At 40.8% G+C, this 16,309-nt stretch overlaps 1 protein-coding gene across 2 annotated transcripts in view; it reads left to right on the top strand.

Annotated features, from left to right (window-relative positions):
* Positions 1-16,309, top strand: part of MYO10 (myosin X) — a 150,963-nt gene that overhangs the window by 96,049 nt on the left and 38,605 nt on the right. For both annotated transcript variants that reach the window (XM_048940859.1, XM_048940860.1), the window contains exon 19: positions 2,083-2,163. In XM_048940859.1, the coding sequence (XP_048796816.1) occupies positions 2,083-2,163 (81 nt within the window). The remainder of the gene's footprint in view (positions 1-2,082; positions 2,164-16,309) is intronic.

Raw genomic sequence — 16,309 nt, 5'->3', positions numbered from 1 at the left:
ATGTGAAAACATGATTGTCTCTTATCCAAAGCTACTCTAATTGACCATTAACTGGTCAACATGCTTTACAAGAAGTTGACTTTCATACTTTCCCCAAAGGATTTGTTTGGGCATTTTTCCGTGTTTTAAAGCTTTCTAGGGGTTAGTACATCTTATTTCAGTTGAATGAAACTGAATAAAAGTGTGAAGGCAAAGTTCTTACTACAAGCCGATTACCATGCTGTTCTTCATTTGACAGCCTTGATGGGGAGTGGTGCCACAGGGTGCATGTAGAATAGCTGAAGTTGGCTATCACCTGTTTCAGTCTATTGCTTAAAGCAGAGGTTACTTCAGATTGGTACATCATCTGACACTGACTTAAAGGTGTGCAGAACTTTGTAAAATCTGGCTACCTGTATGAAAGACAGCTGTGAAAACATAGCAACTCATTTTTGTTTAGACTGACCAAGTTTCTAATCTGTGCAAGTCGTAGCCACTGTTGCTAGAAGTCTAAGAATTGACTTAGTTGTCCATAGATACAGTAATGTTCATGCAGGCTTGTACATGAGAAGCCTTTACTTTTTAAAGCTGTAAATATTTGTCCTTGCACTAGAATATTTGCCTTTGTATCTTCTTGCTGTTTAATATTTGCTGCCCTTGAGTCCTGGTCTGGAGGCCAGCAAAGGCAAACAAGGCAGACAACTATCATTTGTGTCTCCATTCACTTCACCATTTGCTCCCTTGACTCTGTAGCAGATCCTTTGCACATCCACAACTTTGCCTGTTGCTTTTATCACTTCACATTTAATTATCAAGAAAGCCCTTGGTTTGCAGATTAAAGCAAGAATTTGTTGCAACACACTGCCCTTGGCAGTTTCGCTCAAGAACATATGGTAGGATACACAGTTGCTCCTTTAAAAAATGAATTTTCTGCCTCCGTGGCAGCTTGCTCTGTATTCTCTCTGCTGCCTGGCACACAGCACTACCTTTGAGGGATAAAGCATTATCATTGCTACTTTTCAGGTCCATTTAGAGCCTGGGCTCTGTTCAGTCATTTGTATTTCTGCAAAGTAAATATAAAACTTCAGTTTTAAATGGTATGTGTATTTAATAATACAGAGTGGGGCAAGTTGGAATAAGATATGGAATGATGGCTCAGGAGGGAAAGGAGTGGATGTGTAATTAAAATAATAATCATAAAAGGACTGAGGGATTTTTGATTTTTATCTTCCATTTGAGGTTAAGATAACTGAGAGCCTAATGTGTGTTGGGTCATACAGAGTTCCAAAACTCGGAGTATTTTATTTTTCCTGAACCTTGTAATCTATCTTTCTATTACTAAACTCAGTTAACTATCAAATGAAGTAACTGTGGAACTGCTTAATGCTGCAAGTCTTTCATTAAGAGATGTTTTCTTTGCCACCGTATTCTTTACTCAAGTTTTGTAAACTTAGGGCATTTATTTGAAAAATAAGCACTGATAAAACAATGACTACTGTATCCTAAAGTCTTTTTTCAAAAATGTTTTGGATTCTTGTTAGATTACATTTACTGCCAGTGTCCTTTTAGCAATAGTGACGCTGTATAGGAGAGGGGAACTCTGTGTGCGCAAAATGATTGAAGGCAAAATGGAAAATGAATGGCTATGGGGTGGCTGGAAGGAAAAGAGGAATCCTGCTTTTTGTAGCTATTTCATTCCACCTTAAACCCCCTTGTCCTGCTTTGTGACCTGCTTGAGTATTGCAGATTGGGAGTACAGATCCTAAGTCTTAAACACTCATTCAAAGTTAATTGGAACAGCAATTTTCCAGCTTGATGTTTCCCTATGAACAGCTTCCTTCATATCCATCTGTGCATCTTGTTCACTGTAGGGCACTGATGACGGCTTTAATCAGAAGGGCCAGTAAAAAAAAACAAGCATGCACGTATTTGTTCTGTGTGTTCGTTGTCTAATGACTTGGCTTACATAATAGTGCAATTTCTGGTGAGAACCACTAGGTGTAGCAGTAGATACTCTCTGCTCAGCTAAGCTATAAGAGCTTCTGCCGGGGTATTTCACTTGTACAAAAAGCCCACTCGTGAAGTACTGTCTTTGTGTTTTAGGAATCACTTCATTCCTTAATGGCAACGCTGAGTTCTTCAAATCCTTTCTTTGTTCGGTGCATCAAACCCAATGTGCAGAAGGTAAGATTTAAAATTTCTCCCATCTTTTCTTTGTGTCCCAGGCCAAATCTTTTACTAAGTGTGTGGTTATGTATGGCTGTATGAAGCAGACAGTAGCATTCCTCACTAACTTTGTAAAAGAATCTTCCAAGTAAAGACATTGGAAGAAAGTTTTTGAATTTTGCAGCCTCTGTTTCTGGGCACCATTTTAATAGTCATTGTTTAAAACTCTCTGATGTGTCTTAAAAAGTTACAAAATGCTGCACGTTTGACAACTTTGTGAGAGCTTACTTAGGAAAAAAAATGTCAAAAATACAACCTCAGTTTTAAGTCTGATCCATTAAATCCATTAGAGGAAGCAAATTATTGTACTAATAGAAAAACAGGTATCACTGACTTGCTGTTATCAAAGTTAGTCTTTCAATGTATGGACAATTCTAGGCATTCTATGCTATGTTCTCTTATAGAATTATGTTTTAAAGGGACACTTGGAAACTGAATCGTACTATATCAATTTGCAGATAATGAAAGACAATGTCAAGGCTTGGATGTGCTGGAGGTCTCTGCAGGAAATAAAGAGATAATAGTATAGCAATTCTGGCTTTATTGGCTGTTGTTCAGCATAGTCTGCATGTGTCAAAAATGCAACAAGTTCTATGGTTTTCGTATTGTAACTTAGAAATAGGTGACTTTGCTATAAATCTAGTTTATATTCTACATTCCTTGGGATATCTGGTTAATTAGCACACACACACACACACACAAAAACACACCTCAAATCAGATAAATATCATTCCAGCTGTTTTGGATTATCTGGATGGTACATCCCTGACTCTACATTCTGTTTTTAACTCTGCTTTTGCACTGTTCCTTGTAGTGTGTCAAATAACATACAGGTTGTTCGCGTCTTAGCAAGTGGGAGCAGCCAGGAGGTCAACAGAACCTATTTTATGTGTTTGGAAGTATTTGATGCTCTGAGTACACTTTGCTTTGCAGTCTCTAGACACCATGGATGACAGAGCCTCTGCTGGCAGCTGGGGTCAGTGAGCACCTGTCATAGAATTATTTGAGTTGGAAATAACTTTTAAAGATCATCCAGTCCAACTCCCCTGCAATGAACAGGGACACATGCAGCTAGATCAGGTTGCTCAGAGCCTCATCCAGCCTGACCTTGAATGTCTCCAGGAGTGGGGCACCCAGTTTCAATGCCTTTTCACCCTTATTGTAAAAAAATTCTTTCCTTATATCCATTCTAAGTCTTCCCTCTTTTAGTTTGAAACCATTTCCCCGTGTGCTATCACAACAGGGCCTGCTATAGAGTCTGTCCCCTTCTTTCGTACAGCCCCTCTTTAGATACTGAAAGGCCACTCTCAGATCTCCCCTGGAGCCTTCTCTTCTCCAGGCTGAACAGCCTCAGCTCTCTCACGTTGTCCTTACAGGAGAGGTGTTCCATTCCTTAGATCCTTTTTGTAGCCCTCCTCTGGACACGCACTAACAAGTCCACATCTCTCCTGTACTGAGGACTCCACCTGTGGACACAGTACTCCACATGAGGTCTTGCCAGTGCAGAGCAGAGGGGCAGGGTCAGCTCCCTCTGCCAACCACACATCTTTTGATGCAGCCCAGCATACAGTTGGCTTTCTGGGCTGCTAGGGCACATTGTTGGCTCATGTCCAGCTTGCCATCCACCACTACCCCCAAGGGATGTGTGCAACAACATCTCTGATCACCGAGGGAATGCACTTTTGAAAAGCCTGTTCTCCCTTCTCCCATTTCTTTCTGCAAGCCCCACAACCCTTATAAAGCCCTCCTGCTGCCATTGGAGTATAAGAATTAGTACAGTAATTTGCATTCTTTTTCTTGTTTGTCCATTTGCATCCAAGATAGACTGATCTCCACAGTGCCAAAGTCACAAGGATTTGCCATGGTTGATGCAAGTTGTGTTTCTATAGCAAGAAAGTAGCTTCTCAGTCCCATACTCCTTGTTCTCACACTCTTTTCCCACTGAAATGCTCCATCCCCAATGAATTTGGCATACACTACTGTATTTACACATACTTTTCACTAGCATTAAAACAAAGTTTTCACACAGTTAGCAGCTGTGAAAATGGAAGCTTTAAAGAAGTCTGAGACTGCTTCAATCTCAGAAACCACGTGTAAGTGTAGGATTCTGTGCAGGAAAATATTGTAAAGCACCATCTACAGGAATTTCTCCAAGTATGTACAAGCATATCAATGAAATCTTATGCAAAAATGGTTGTCCTTGTTCTCAATTAATTTGCAGATTAATTGGATTTGATGGCTTTAACAAATAAATAAAAGGCTGTTTGAATAACTAGATGGATGCCAGAGTAGGGAAACGGTCATGCATTTTACTTGTTGGAGCTGGTGCAGTACCAACTCCATTTCCATTTGGTGGGAAATTAGAAGGAAAGCCATACATAATACTTGTGAATGGTATTTTTTACTCAAGGAATTGTTCTCAAAATGCATTTTCGTGATTTGCCATTTTGTCTGCTGGGCACTGCTGTCTGTTCCTTCTGTCTACCAACATGGAGATTTTTAATGCCATCTGGTGAATTAGTTGGTATTAGTCGGTAGTATTCAGCTCCTGCTGAACAGTTCTGCTGTAGAAGCAGGGCTGTGAACAGCATTTGTCTCTTCTGTAGCTTGGCTGGATTCCGTGGATACACATCACATTAGAGTTAAAACTGTAACAGTTTCTCCTGTCATATGACTAATTGCTTTTTTTTATTCAAGCTGTACAAAGGAAAACAAGGTGGATCAGTCTGCATAGCTCTGAGCTGGCACAGCTCAGAGAGATGTTAGCAGTATAAGAGGTATCAGGGATTATCACATATGTGACTCACTGAGCAAGGTTGGATAGAAATATACTGCTTGAAATATCCAGATGAGGCCCTGAAAGAGAGAAGTTAGGACTGAAAAAGACTAGAATCTTTACTGAGCATTTTTCAGCATGCTTTCTGTCCACTGCAGTAGCAGTCACATGAAATGCTAAAATGTCATCCTTCAAGAAGTATTTAAATAAAATAAATGCTCGAGAATTAGCAAATGATGTGAAAGAAAAGTCCACCATAGCTGCTTTTTTTGAAAAATGTGGCATTAAAAGAGAGCTGGACAAGAAAAACTCTAAAAGGAGACAGATTGAGTTGTGTCATGAAGAGCCTGTCAAGCTACTTGTTGCGCTCTTGATTGGATATTAATAGGTGACACCCATCAGTGAGCGTCCCTTATAATTCTGGAGAGGAGGTGGAGGTGCCCAAGAGCTGTTTCACTCTGGAAGTATGTTTGAATTCTGTAGGTGAATGAGGATAAGCAAATGGAAGGTGTTCAAAGCTTTGAAAAGCAAAATATGCAGCTGACAGTTCTTCCTCTGCTCTTCTACTCATTAAAGTTTATTCATGTTAAATAAGAGATGTGATAATTTACAGTAATTATTTGATTTTTAGTTGATCAAAAGTTTAATTTTCAAATATGTTACACTGGCAAGCAAAAGCAATTCAGCATATGCAGTAGACTACTAAATATTTACATATCAAAGCAGGATCTACACTCATTAGAGCAATTTCCTAAAGAGAGCGCATAGAGTCCATGACCTTTTGTCACAAGACATTTCTGCAGTTAGGCCTCAGACAGAAGAACAGAGGACCCATTAATCTTTGGGAGACCCCTAAACAATCAATCTGTGTGTTTTCGCAGTTTCCAGTCTCTTCTGAACTAGCCATAACTTGGAAACTTTTCCACTTGGAATGGTTAACGAGTGTTTTCTGCTAATGAAGCCCCTTCTTCATTTCCCTGAACTTCAGTGCACCATTCAGAACTATGTATCATTTCATCCTTCTGAACTTTGACACAACTTTCTCTGCTGTTTTTTTCCTCGTGTTTCTTTTCATGCCTCCTTTTCTATCTGATGATTCATCCCTGCAACCTTGTCTTTCTGTTCTCCATCTGTCTTTTTGGGGCATATTAAATAATTTTTTAAAAAGTCTTTCTAAAACAAGCTGCATCCATGTTTCTTCCAAGTTTGCTGCTATTAAATAAAAAATTGTTAACCCTTGGGGCTACTTAGAAGTCTGTTCAGGATAAATTTAAGATCTTCATTTTCTTTGCAAGCTCTTCCAGAGGCAAAAATTCTCCTATTGGTCAGAAGGAGCCAATCTTTGCAGTTGGCTTAATTGTCTTCTCGAGTTCTCTTCTCCATTCAGAATTTTTCATCTGACTCTTAACATTCTACCCCCCTACCCCCATTTCTCCCTCCTTTCCATGCCCCCCTCCCCATTTTTACCGCCTACCTCCATTGCTGCCATTTAGTGGGAGCTACTGGGAATAGGTGAACGGTTGGACTGGATGATCTTGAAGGTCTTTTCCAACCTTGGTGATTCTATGATTCTATGATTCTATGATTGGTATAATCACTGTAAGTGGCCCCTACTTCCAACATCTGCATTTTTCTCTTGGACAGCCCTATCTGGGCTAATCTTTTTTAAAACTTTGATTATTACAGCTCGCGTCTGTAATTTCCTGGCCTTGAGAATTCAACACATTCAGAAGCTGTTGTTTTCTCACGCACTTAGACAGGCATATTCACTTCTCTTTGGTTAAAGAAACAGACCCAGCTCTTAGTCCAGTCCAGTTTGGTCCTAGTGGACAAACTCCTGGCTTCATTAGAATTGGTATGAAATTTCTGATGTAGGTAAGAATTTCATTTTTTTGTGTTTTGGAAACCTGCGTTGGAGTGGGTTGCTTGAACTTTTGAATTGCTGGGCTTCTATTCATCTCACTTTCTGCTCATGTATTGTTGCTCTTGTTCCTCTGTTGCAGTGATAGTCTGGCCACTGGCAAGATGCAAGCCTTCTTTGAAGCATGTGATCTCTGAAAGGACAATTATTTTTCTTTGCAATTATTTTACATATACATTTTTATATATATTTATATATATATATATAATCTTAAAATGTAATTAGATAAGGTAAAGAAATGAGACAAAATTAAGGCTGTTTTGTAAACCTACTGCAAAAGTAGGTACAATAAGTTTGTAATGGATTCTGTGAAGATTCATTTCACTTAGGAAGTCCTATCATCATAGTGTCTATTCATTCTGAAAAAGTCAGTGTCCAGGTGCTAAGATTGCTAACAGTGCTTCTGAGGCCAGAGCCATTTAAAAGGATCAAGGTAAGGCTGTTGGCACCTGCAATGCACTTTGAGATATAGGTCATTAAAGAGCCATGAGACACTGGAATAGCAAGCAGCATGTCCTCTAGTACGAAGTAAGATATAAACATATTCACTTGGCGTCTGAATGAAAATTGTTGCTCTTAAAATAGCTCTGAATCATTACAAATGTAAGTATAGCATGATAACAGCCTAAACTCCAATTAGAAGTACAGCTCAGATACAGAGAAACAGTGAGAGAACAGCTTGGTCCTATCTGCACGGATAATTGTACATGGGGTGTGGAGCCTGTAGAAGTTCAGTGAATGCAGTGTGTGAACTGGTTGTCAAGCTGGAATTAGAATATTGTCCTACATACAGCCGTGACTGTGTGAGTTACTGAGTTTACTTTGTAAGGAGGGTTTTGCAGAAATAAGCGTGAGGACAGAACTAATACAGTGCCACTGCAGCAACAGCAGCTTCAAGATGTAGGGAGAACTCTGAGCTTTAAGGCCATTCTACTGAACTTTCAGCACAGAACTGCTAGCTAGCTATCTTTGTTTTTACAAGTCTTTATTTAAACAAAAATATATCCTTAATACAGTGACCCAGCGTCAGATTTTTGTGCACATCCCACTGCAGTTGTGCCCAAACACATGCTCTATATACCAGCCTTGGTCAGTCAGCAGACTCTGGGTCTCTTTTCTGGAGCGTAGGTGCCTTTGTGGCTTTTCTAAGGAGGCTGAGCCCAGCACTTAAAAGCTAAAATGTATTAGACCATAAATGGAGGTATCTTTATGGTTTACTGACTCAGCTGAAGAGCCCTGGGGTAGGCTTCTGCAGGATAGCTACAGTGTTCTCTGGTGCTGGGAGCAGGCACATTGCAGGGTACATCCATTAAAAAGGGAGAAGAAATCCTGATCATCATCTGTACAGCTTCTCTGTAATTCTTTGAAAATAAAGGCAATAAGTTGTGTGGCCCAGGTACAACTAAAGGGTGTGTGCGGCGCTGTCTGTAGAAAGTTAAGGTCTGGTATTATTCATTTGCAGGTGTGGAAGCAGCTCGTGTATTAGAGATCCTTGCTGCCTAATTTAAAAATCTGTCTTTAATCACAGTTGTTCTCAATAAATATTTGTCTTAAGTAGGCTTTCTGACTGCCAATTACTGCTGTCATTGGTGCTCAAGGAAGCAGAGCCGCGGGCTCTGAGCGTGGATCTGACTTGCTGAGGCAGTCTGGTATGGCTCCCAGCACTGCTGTGCAGGCTCATCCTGCTGAGGAGCACAGCCATTTCCCAAATCAGAGCATGTTCCCTGCTTTTACATCGCTTGCCACAAGCGCACGGGGCCAAACACGAGCTATCCTTGGTGCTTTAACTAGCTCATAAGGCTTTATTCTTCCCCAGGAAGGCACAGTCATAAGGTATGGCATCACGCCCAGCTGACGCTGCTTAATTCAGCTACCTGGATCTTGTCGCCTTGGGTTTTATAGAATTACATAGCTTCAAATCAAGACTTGTGGAATATGTCCCAGCTGCATCATTTCCTGGCATATCACTTGAGTAATTAGGCCAGGCACTAGAAGAGTCCTGAGGTGAAAGTGTTATCAGAGAGTGGGTGTAAGGAAAGCTCACAAAGCGCCAGCAGTAATGTTACGTGTAGTTCTGAATCCACAGAACAAGACAGTTCCTGCAAGGAGTTTTGTGCTGTACAGGCATAGCCCAGCCTTTCTGTTGTCTCCGAGCTGTGTGCCAGCAGTGCTGCCTGGGGTGTCCTTTGTCCCTGTCCTACCGCACAGCTGCTTGCTAGCCTCAAGTAGGTCATTCCTCTTATGAGGCTACATCTGACAGGTGTGTCTTCTTCAGCAAGGTTTGCTGTCGGTTAAGCAGGGCTGACTAGCATCCCTTTGCAAAGTGCATTGGAGTTTATCTTTCAGTCAGTATGGTAAGGATAGAAAACTAGGATGGCGTTGCCTGGGAGGAAGCAGCTGCTGTGTTGCAAAGATTGCATCAAATCCCAGGCAAACAGATTTTGGCATGTTTTGCAGCACGTATCTGCACAAGTCATCAGGTTTCATTTAAAGACGGTTTGGTAGGAGTCTGTCTACAAGCAGTGGGAGACGTTTTCAGATTTCAGACGGTAACCCTGGTGGTGTGCTCCCATGAGTGGTGCGGGGGCCTGCAGGTGAGCAAGCACTGCTTTGGGGAAGCAACGTCCAGAACAGTTCAATAGACAAGTGAAATGGCATTTTTCAAGTGCATTTCTTGCTGTGTTGTTAATTCTTTCTGAACTGCTACTTGTGAAGTGAGAAGAACTTAGACTGCTGCAGTAACAGACAGTCTCACCTATCTTATTCTGTATTTTACACTACCTAGTGGGTGTTTGCTTTATTAATTTTTTCCTATGTGATTTGTACACAGATCAGCATTTGCAGAACTGCAGCTGCTGACCACAAGTCTGGAGTAGTTGTTTTTTCATATATACCAAGCAAAGAGCTTGGCTTTTCTTCCTTCTTGTGCACTGCAGCAAGCCTTTGAATTGTAAGCATTGTCATGCAAATACGTGCATGCAGAAACTGTGTACTTCATCGGGCTTTGGGAGTTCTCTTTTTTAACTGCAACAACAACAAAAATCCCCCCACATCTCCAGGTTGCAATTTACATTCAAATCCTGTGCGGTGTGTTCTCATGGTAACTTCTACAAGGGAATATGTACAGCCAATGATAAATAGCCACCGTTAAAGCTCCAGAAGTGAAGCTGGGGTAGAGACTATTGTTCTCTAGTAAAAACTTTAACTCCCTTGCTGAACTGTGTCTTAGGGCATTTTGTCATTTTATCTCTTAAGGTTTAGGAATTTGGCTGTGAAATGTATTTACATTCTTGATGCTTATAAAGTGAGATTAGCCCCGCTGTCCTGTTAGTCAGGAATATCTACAGCGGTTGCTGCAGAGCCAACCCTCGCCAGGCTTGACTTCCTTTGAGTGCAGCAGGAATGAATTAAGCAAGTACAGCCAAAGATATCACATGAAAGACTTGAAATACGAGTGAGCTGAAGAAAGCCCTGGTCTCTGTGTGTGTGTGCATAGCTGCAGCTGCTAAAGATTCAGTTTTTCACAATGGGGGAACGCTGAAGGGTGAAAAAGTCTTAAAAGGTAAGGAGTTTAATTTGTGCATTTATTTGTGTTCTGATTTTGTTGTATTTTTGTTTTTAATTTCAATCTTGCATGCTTGAAGCTGTGGTGGACTTGCAGAAAGGGAAAAGGAAGCTGAGTTTGGCAGAGCAAGTTGTATGGAAAATGTTTCTGGTCTTGTATTTTCTTTTAAGGAGGCTGAGTGCTTGCAGAATTGGATTTATGAACAGATGACTAAACTACTGGTCTAATCATAATTTCAAACACCAGAAGAGCTTTCCTTCCAAGCAGTCTGCTTTAATAAAACATGCTCTGTCTTTAAGTTAAAGGAGTTATTGTTAGCAGAGCAAGAAAAAAGTCATCAGAGCTAGAGCTGAGTGTGTATGCAGTGGGGGGATGATGTGAGCTGTACTGGTGGTCTGCTTTGGGGCAGAAAGATCTTTTCTGCTGTTCAGCAATTTGTGATGTAGATTCAGGAGAACTAGCTATGTAAAGCTGAGGAAAGTAGTACTCCTGCAATTCATTAAGGTGTAAGGCAAGGCTGTAGTTTGGCTTTGATTACACTATGGAAAGTGGCAGTGTGCATTTGAGTGTGAGGAAGTCCAGCAAGAGACCAGCAGCATCCAGAAGTCTAAATTAATGTTTTCATGCTTCCAATGAAACTTGATGGAACACTTTTGAGACAGTAATTCTTTCACTGTAGAAACACAAGAAACAGAGTATGATTAAAATATGTATAACTATAGTAATGGGAAAGATATAACAGCAGTATACTTTGTGTTTGCTTTGTGTTAGTTGCCCCCTTCTGCCCCTTGTGAGACAAATGCCCCAGCCCAGCAGGGAAAATAGCTCTGTTCTGGGATCTGCATTTTACTCTTTCTTTCTCACTTAAAGAACTCGCCTCTGCAAACATTAGAATTCAGCCACAGGGTTGAAAATTAGAATAAAGCTGCTTGAGAGAACCTGTTAGGAAGGGAATGGGTTGGATCCTGCATCGTTGAAGACTATGGGAGTTTTATTCTGGTCTCGAGCAACCCTGGATTTGCCTTGCAAATCTAGATGGAGGTGATACGATCTGATAAAGTGCATGTGGAACTGGGAAAAGGGATTCTCATTAGTCCTGATGGTTCTTCTCTCTCTGATGTGAAGATACGTCCTTTCAAACCTCAGGTTGTAACAGCGGTGGTTGATCAAAAAATAGGTATTTTTGTTGTGTGGAACATGAATTAAATGGACTTAATAATTTTTTCTTCTAAAACTGCATAGCTTCAAAAAGGTAACGCTGATTTCGTTTCTTAGTAGCTTATTCAAAAACTTGTATTTACAACCTGTGCACCTTGTGACATAAATAGAAGCATAAAAATCTTTTTTTTCTAACGCAGCAGGATTGCTGATAGAAAGCAGCTGAAAGCTGCAGCACTGTCTCAGCTATTCAAATCATTGTCAGAGGCATCCTCAGAGCACAAAATTTATGTTAAGAGCAGAATGTAATGCCGTTTAATAGTGGATTTGGGTTAGTTCTTAAATTTTTTTTTTCTATTTAACTGTATCTGTGTGCACGTGTATATGTGAAACTTCTTAATTTAATCAAAGATGCTGCAAACTGAGACTTCATGGGAGAAAAGCTCTTTGTGATAGATTTGTGAGTACTACCTACACTCCAGAACATTTGCAATCACCTCACAACATAATTTAAGCGGGAAATATTTCCTAAGAGGGCATCAAATCTGCTTTTTTTTGTTGCCTACTTTACACTCAGTATGTCTTATTTAGTGGTTTTAGGCACTTCATAAGCCTAAACAATAAGACGTGTCCATTCCTTGCACTGTTGCTATGTTGCAGGATGTCTGCTGAGTTGTGTCTGTATGATGGCAATCAGCCTAATCTACCGGAAGCTTGGGGTGAAGGCATGATGACATTTGAGGTTGCTTCTGTTGGTCTTTCTCCTCCAAGCTCCTGATGAGCTGCCCGTTCCAGCAGTAGTGAGCTGGACAGCAGGCCAGGGCTCCTTGGAGCTTGGCTGTGGAGGTGGTAGGAAGCTAAACTCTATTGCTTCCCTGGACGCTATTCATTTTGTTGTTCAGTCCCGTGCATGGGGTAAGTATACACTTCATTTAGGCATTCAGTTCTGTGAAGTTCCAGGTTTTCTGCGCACAAGCCAAGAAATGCTTGGCACTGTGTAAATCATACAGGCCACTGAGAAGTTTCCAGTTTTGGCTGCCATCTTGGAGTGTCTCACGCACCTGTGAGCATTGCACAATGTTCAGCGTAGCAAAGGCAAGTTTGTTGCCAAACTCTCAGTGCTGTGCTGTATTTTCAGAGTTAACAGGATGAGATATATCACGGCGTTTTTGAAACTTACTCTCTGTAAACCTTAAATTTTAGGTATCTATTTTGTAGGGTTGTTGGAGCACTCAAACGTCTTATGGTCAAGCAAAGATAAAGTAGATTAAGAGAAGGAACCCGCTTTCAGAAAGACAGATGAATGCCAAAGCCTCAGTGCCATTGGCTTTCTCACATGAGGGGCTGCCCCAGATTCAGCACAAAAAGAACATTTGCCAGTCAAACAATTTGTGTGTCTTTAGCCAAAAAGAGATCGTGTCCAGCATTTGAGTTATGTTACCATTAACTGAGTAGTCTTTCAAAGGCAGAAATCTTGATTTTTGTTTAAAGCGGCCCAGCACTTAAATTTGTTACAGAAGCTGTTCATGTAATCAGACAATTCACATGGCAAACAAAATCCAGTTTAGAAAAGCTCATTCTACCCTCATGATTCCTTTCTGACTCAAACATGTAGGCGTTATGCTTTGTTGTATACTTAATGTCAGCCTAGGAATTTATCAGAGGAGAAAATGCTGTGTAGACATCGAAAATTGCTGTTTCTCTGTGACCACTGCCATGTACAACCTAGAGCACCTCAGATCAGCCAAGTCCTTAAAGGGCATGTGCATCTCATTGGCTTCAATGAGCTCTAAGTGCATGCCAGAAGCTTTGCTTTAGTTATTTATGCTGCTCTGGATGTGCAGTCCTGCACGTAATAGAGTCCCTATAACCACAGCGCCTCTTGTCACACCGCTTTGGAGAAGAGTGAGGTGGATGTGCAGCTCTCTTACACTTGTCTACCCAGACTGAAGTTGCTAGTCATCTGCACAGAGGCAGAAGGAATTTTTTTTACATCTCTTGTTCCACTGATGTGCAGTCTGCAATGCTACCCTGGAAAACATAGTTTGGGTATGCCAGCAATGAAAATGCATCTTAGCAGTTAGGGAGTCTCAATATTGTATTTTCCAGATTTTCCAGAGAGAAGATGGATAGAGGAAATTTCAGTTCTAAATGACAGAAAGAGCCATGTTCTTAATTAAATGTAACACAGCAGATTGTAAAATTCTAAGTTAGTGCAGAGCTTTTCTCCACAGGATTGTTAAAAAATAGATGGAGTCAACAAAACATGTGCTTCATGTAAGAAGAAGCACTAATAAAAGTGCTTAGCAAAACAAAAGGCCATTGATAAGCATCCCTGAATTTAAAATTTGCATGCTTACTGGAGATGAACAGTGGCATCTCAGTGAAATCACTGAAGTGGTTGAAGGTTAAATTAATTAGGTACACATGTCATTTTTACCATATATTGCACCTCAATCTGTGTGTACGTGTACACACACAGATCACTTGATTTTATTTCATGTGGCGTATTGGTGTTAAGAGAGATGATTGCCATCAGACTGGGGGAACTCTGGAACATGCTAGTAAAGCAAAGCCAGTTTAGTCTGTAGTTAACACTTGTTTCACAAGTACGTGGGAAGTGGCACAAACAGTTAAGTTGGTGCCATTTTTTTGTGAGAGGAAAATATACAGTGTCTTTGATTGCAAGTGTTAGTGCTTGCCAATGTATAATCTATGGCAATGAAATCAAACTGGTTGGTTGCTTTTTTGGGTGTTTTTTCTTTGGCTGCCAACTGACATTATTAGCAGTGGTTGAAGGGAGTATGGGTAGCTTCTATCCGATCTCCTGCTGCTGAAGTTGAGTTATTTGTGCCTTCAGCCTGGCCATGGTGGCAGCAGAAGTGGCTATGAACTGCAAGGAGATGTGGGGGAAAGAGCTCCATCTTCTGTTTAGGTAACATACAAAGAAATCAGTAAAGGGCTTTTTGTTTGTTCTAGGGGAAAAAAAAATCTGAATTATTAGATAAATCTAATTTGATTTTGATGTTGTTTTCCAAAACATCAAAGAACTCATGTAGGAGAGTTTCCAACTCTTAATTAAAGAGGGGGCATCTGTTGCATTATAACAAAGGAGTCCAAGAAGAACGTATTTGTTGCCTTTTTCTGTGATACGCACATATGGAAGAACAAACAACTGCCTTTGTTTTCTGTCCTTTCTTTCAAACATACACCATTCTCTTGGCCTTGGTATCTTGTTGTCTAGCTGGTTGTAGATCCACGGGGCAAGTCCTGAATTTATAGTATAAGAAAGCATGAGGATAGAAGAGAAGCATGAAGGACCAAATTCTAAGAAAAATACCAAAGTTAGACTGATGCTATCTGAGACGCGCTGAGATGAAAGTGGGAGTAATTAGCATAGTGACTATATGGGATTAAGCTGGGTCATTTATCTGAGCCATCACACAGCTCTTGATGTCAGCCAGACAGATGTCTCTGCTAATCTTAGGGATCTTCACGACTTTCTGTAAACTTTGATTTCCCTTCTGTAGACTTAAAAAATATCAGAACTGCAGTCTCACAAGTTTCTTCCTGCTTTTAAAGCTTTAAGTGGGTCTTCAGACCTCTGCAAGTCTACAGGACCATTGCGAATCTGCTTAAGCGTAGCCCTGTAAGCCCCTGGATGTCCCAGGCATTCCAGATGGAAGTGTGCCCTTGATGATGATGCAAAACAGCAATTGCCACAGAGAGATGAAGGAGTTCTTTGGTGCAGAGTGGTGCACAGTGGTCCTGGGGCAGCTGGGTGGTGCTTGTCCCTCAGGCTGCTGGGTCGCACGCCACTGCAGCCTGTAGCGAGAGCCAGGGCTGCACACTGAATGGAGCCCTGTGCCTTTGCCGAGATGGGAATAATCTGCCCTTTCAGTGCTGCCTGACCTCTGGTTTCCCAGCAACTCGAAGCTGCTCAGTAGAATATTCTGCGGTGTTCCTAATTTACTCATGTAAGGTATTGGCTATGATTGAAGCCTAGCTAATTTCTCATAATGACTTTCACACAGAAGACTTGATACATGAGGAAGTGAACGGACTCCTCAGGAGATATTTTTTTAATTCCTGTCTTTTCTTCAAAGTAGGAAGTGTGCTCTAAAGTTTACTTGCTTGAGAAAGCAGCACAGCTGTGCATTACGTCAGCTCTGTTTTATAGCTGCCTTCTATGGTCTACTGAGGGAATAAACTGCATTCAGGCACAAAACACATCAGAGAAAGAGAAACTGCTTGTGGCCATAGTACTGAAAAAGGATGTGATCAAGTGCTTAACTTTGCTTGTGTCCGGTTTTTGGTACTGAACTAGGAAGTTGCTAACTGTCATGGCACTCCATGCTTAATTAAAGATAACTCAAACTTTTTTTTATTAAATCTTGAAGTTTTTGGAGTTATAATTTATTATTGCTGCAGGGTTTTTTCTTTTTTTAACACTGGAGTTGATAATGTGAAGGATTTTTTTGTTAATTTGTGACATTTATGTAAAGGCTTTGTAATGACTTAATCTAAGCTAGTGCACAATTCTACAGCCTGCCTCTTTGTAGACAGTCAGCCACAGTAAAAGCTCAGCCAAACTTCCCTTGCTGGCTTGTCAAATACTTGCATAAGAAATGGACTTGTTTCTGCCCCATGAAACTTTTGTGTGGGAAGCACAGCTCTGGATGAT

The sequence above is a fragment of the Lagopus muta genome, chromosome 3 (assembly GCF_023343835.1).
Source record: "Lagopus muta isolate bLagMut1 chromosome 3, bLagMut1 primary, whole genome shotgun sequence".
NCBI classification, from domain to species: Eukaryota; Metazoa; Chordata; class Aves; order Galliformes; family Phasianidae; genus Lagopus; species Lagopus muta.
Note: the sequence above shows the minus strand (reverse complement) of the source record. Positions and strands in the feature narration are given on the sequence as shown.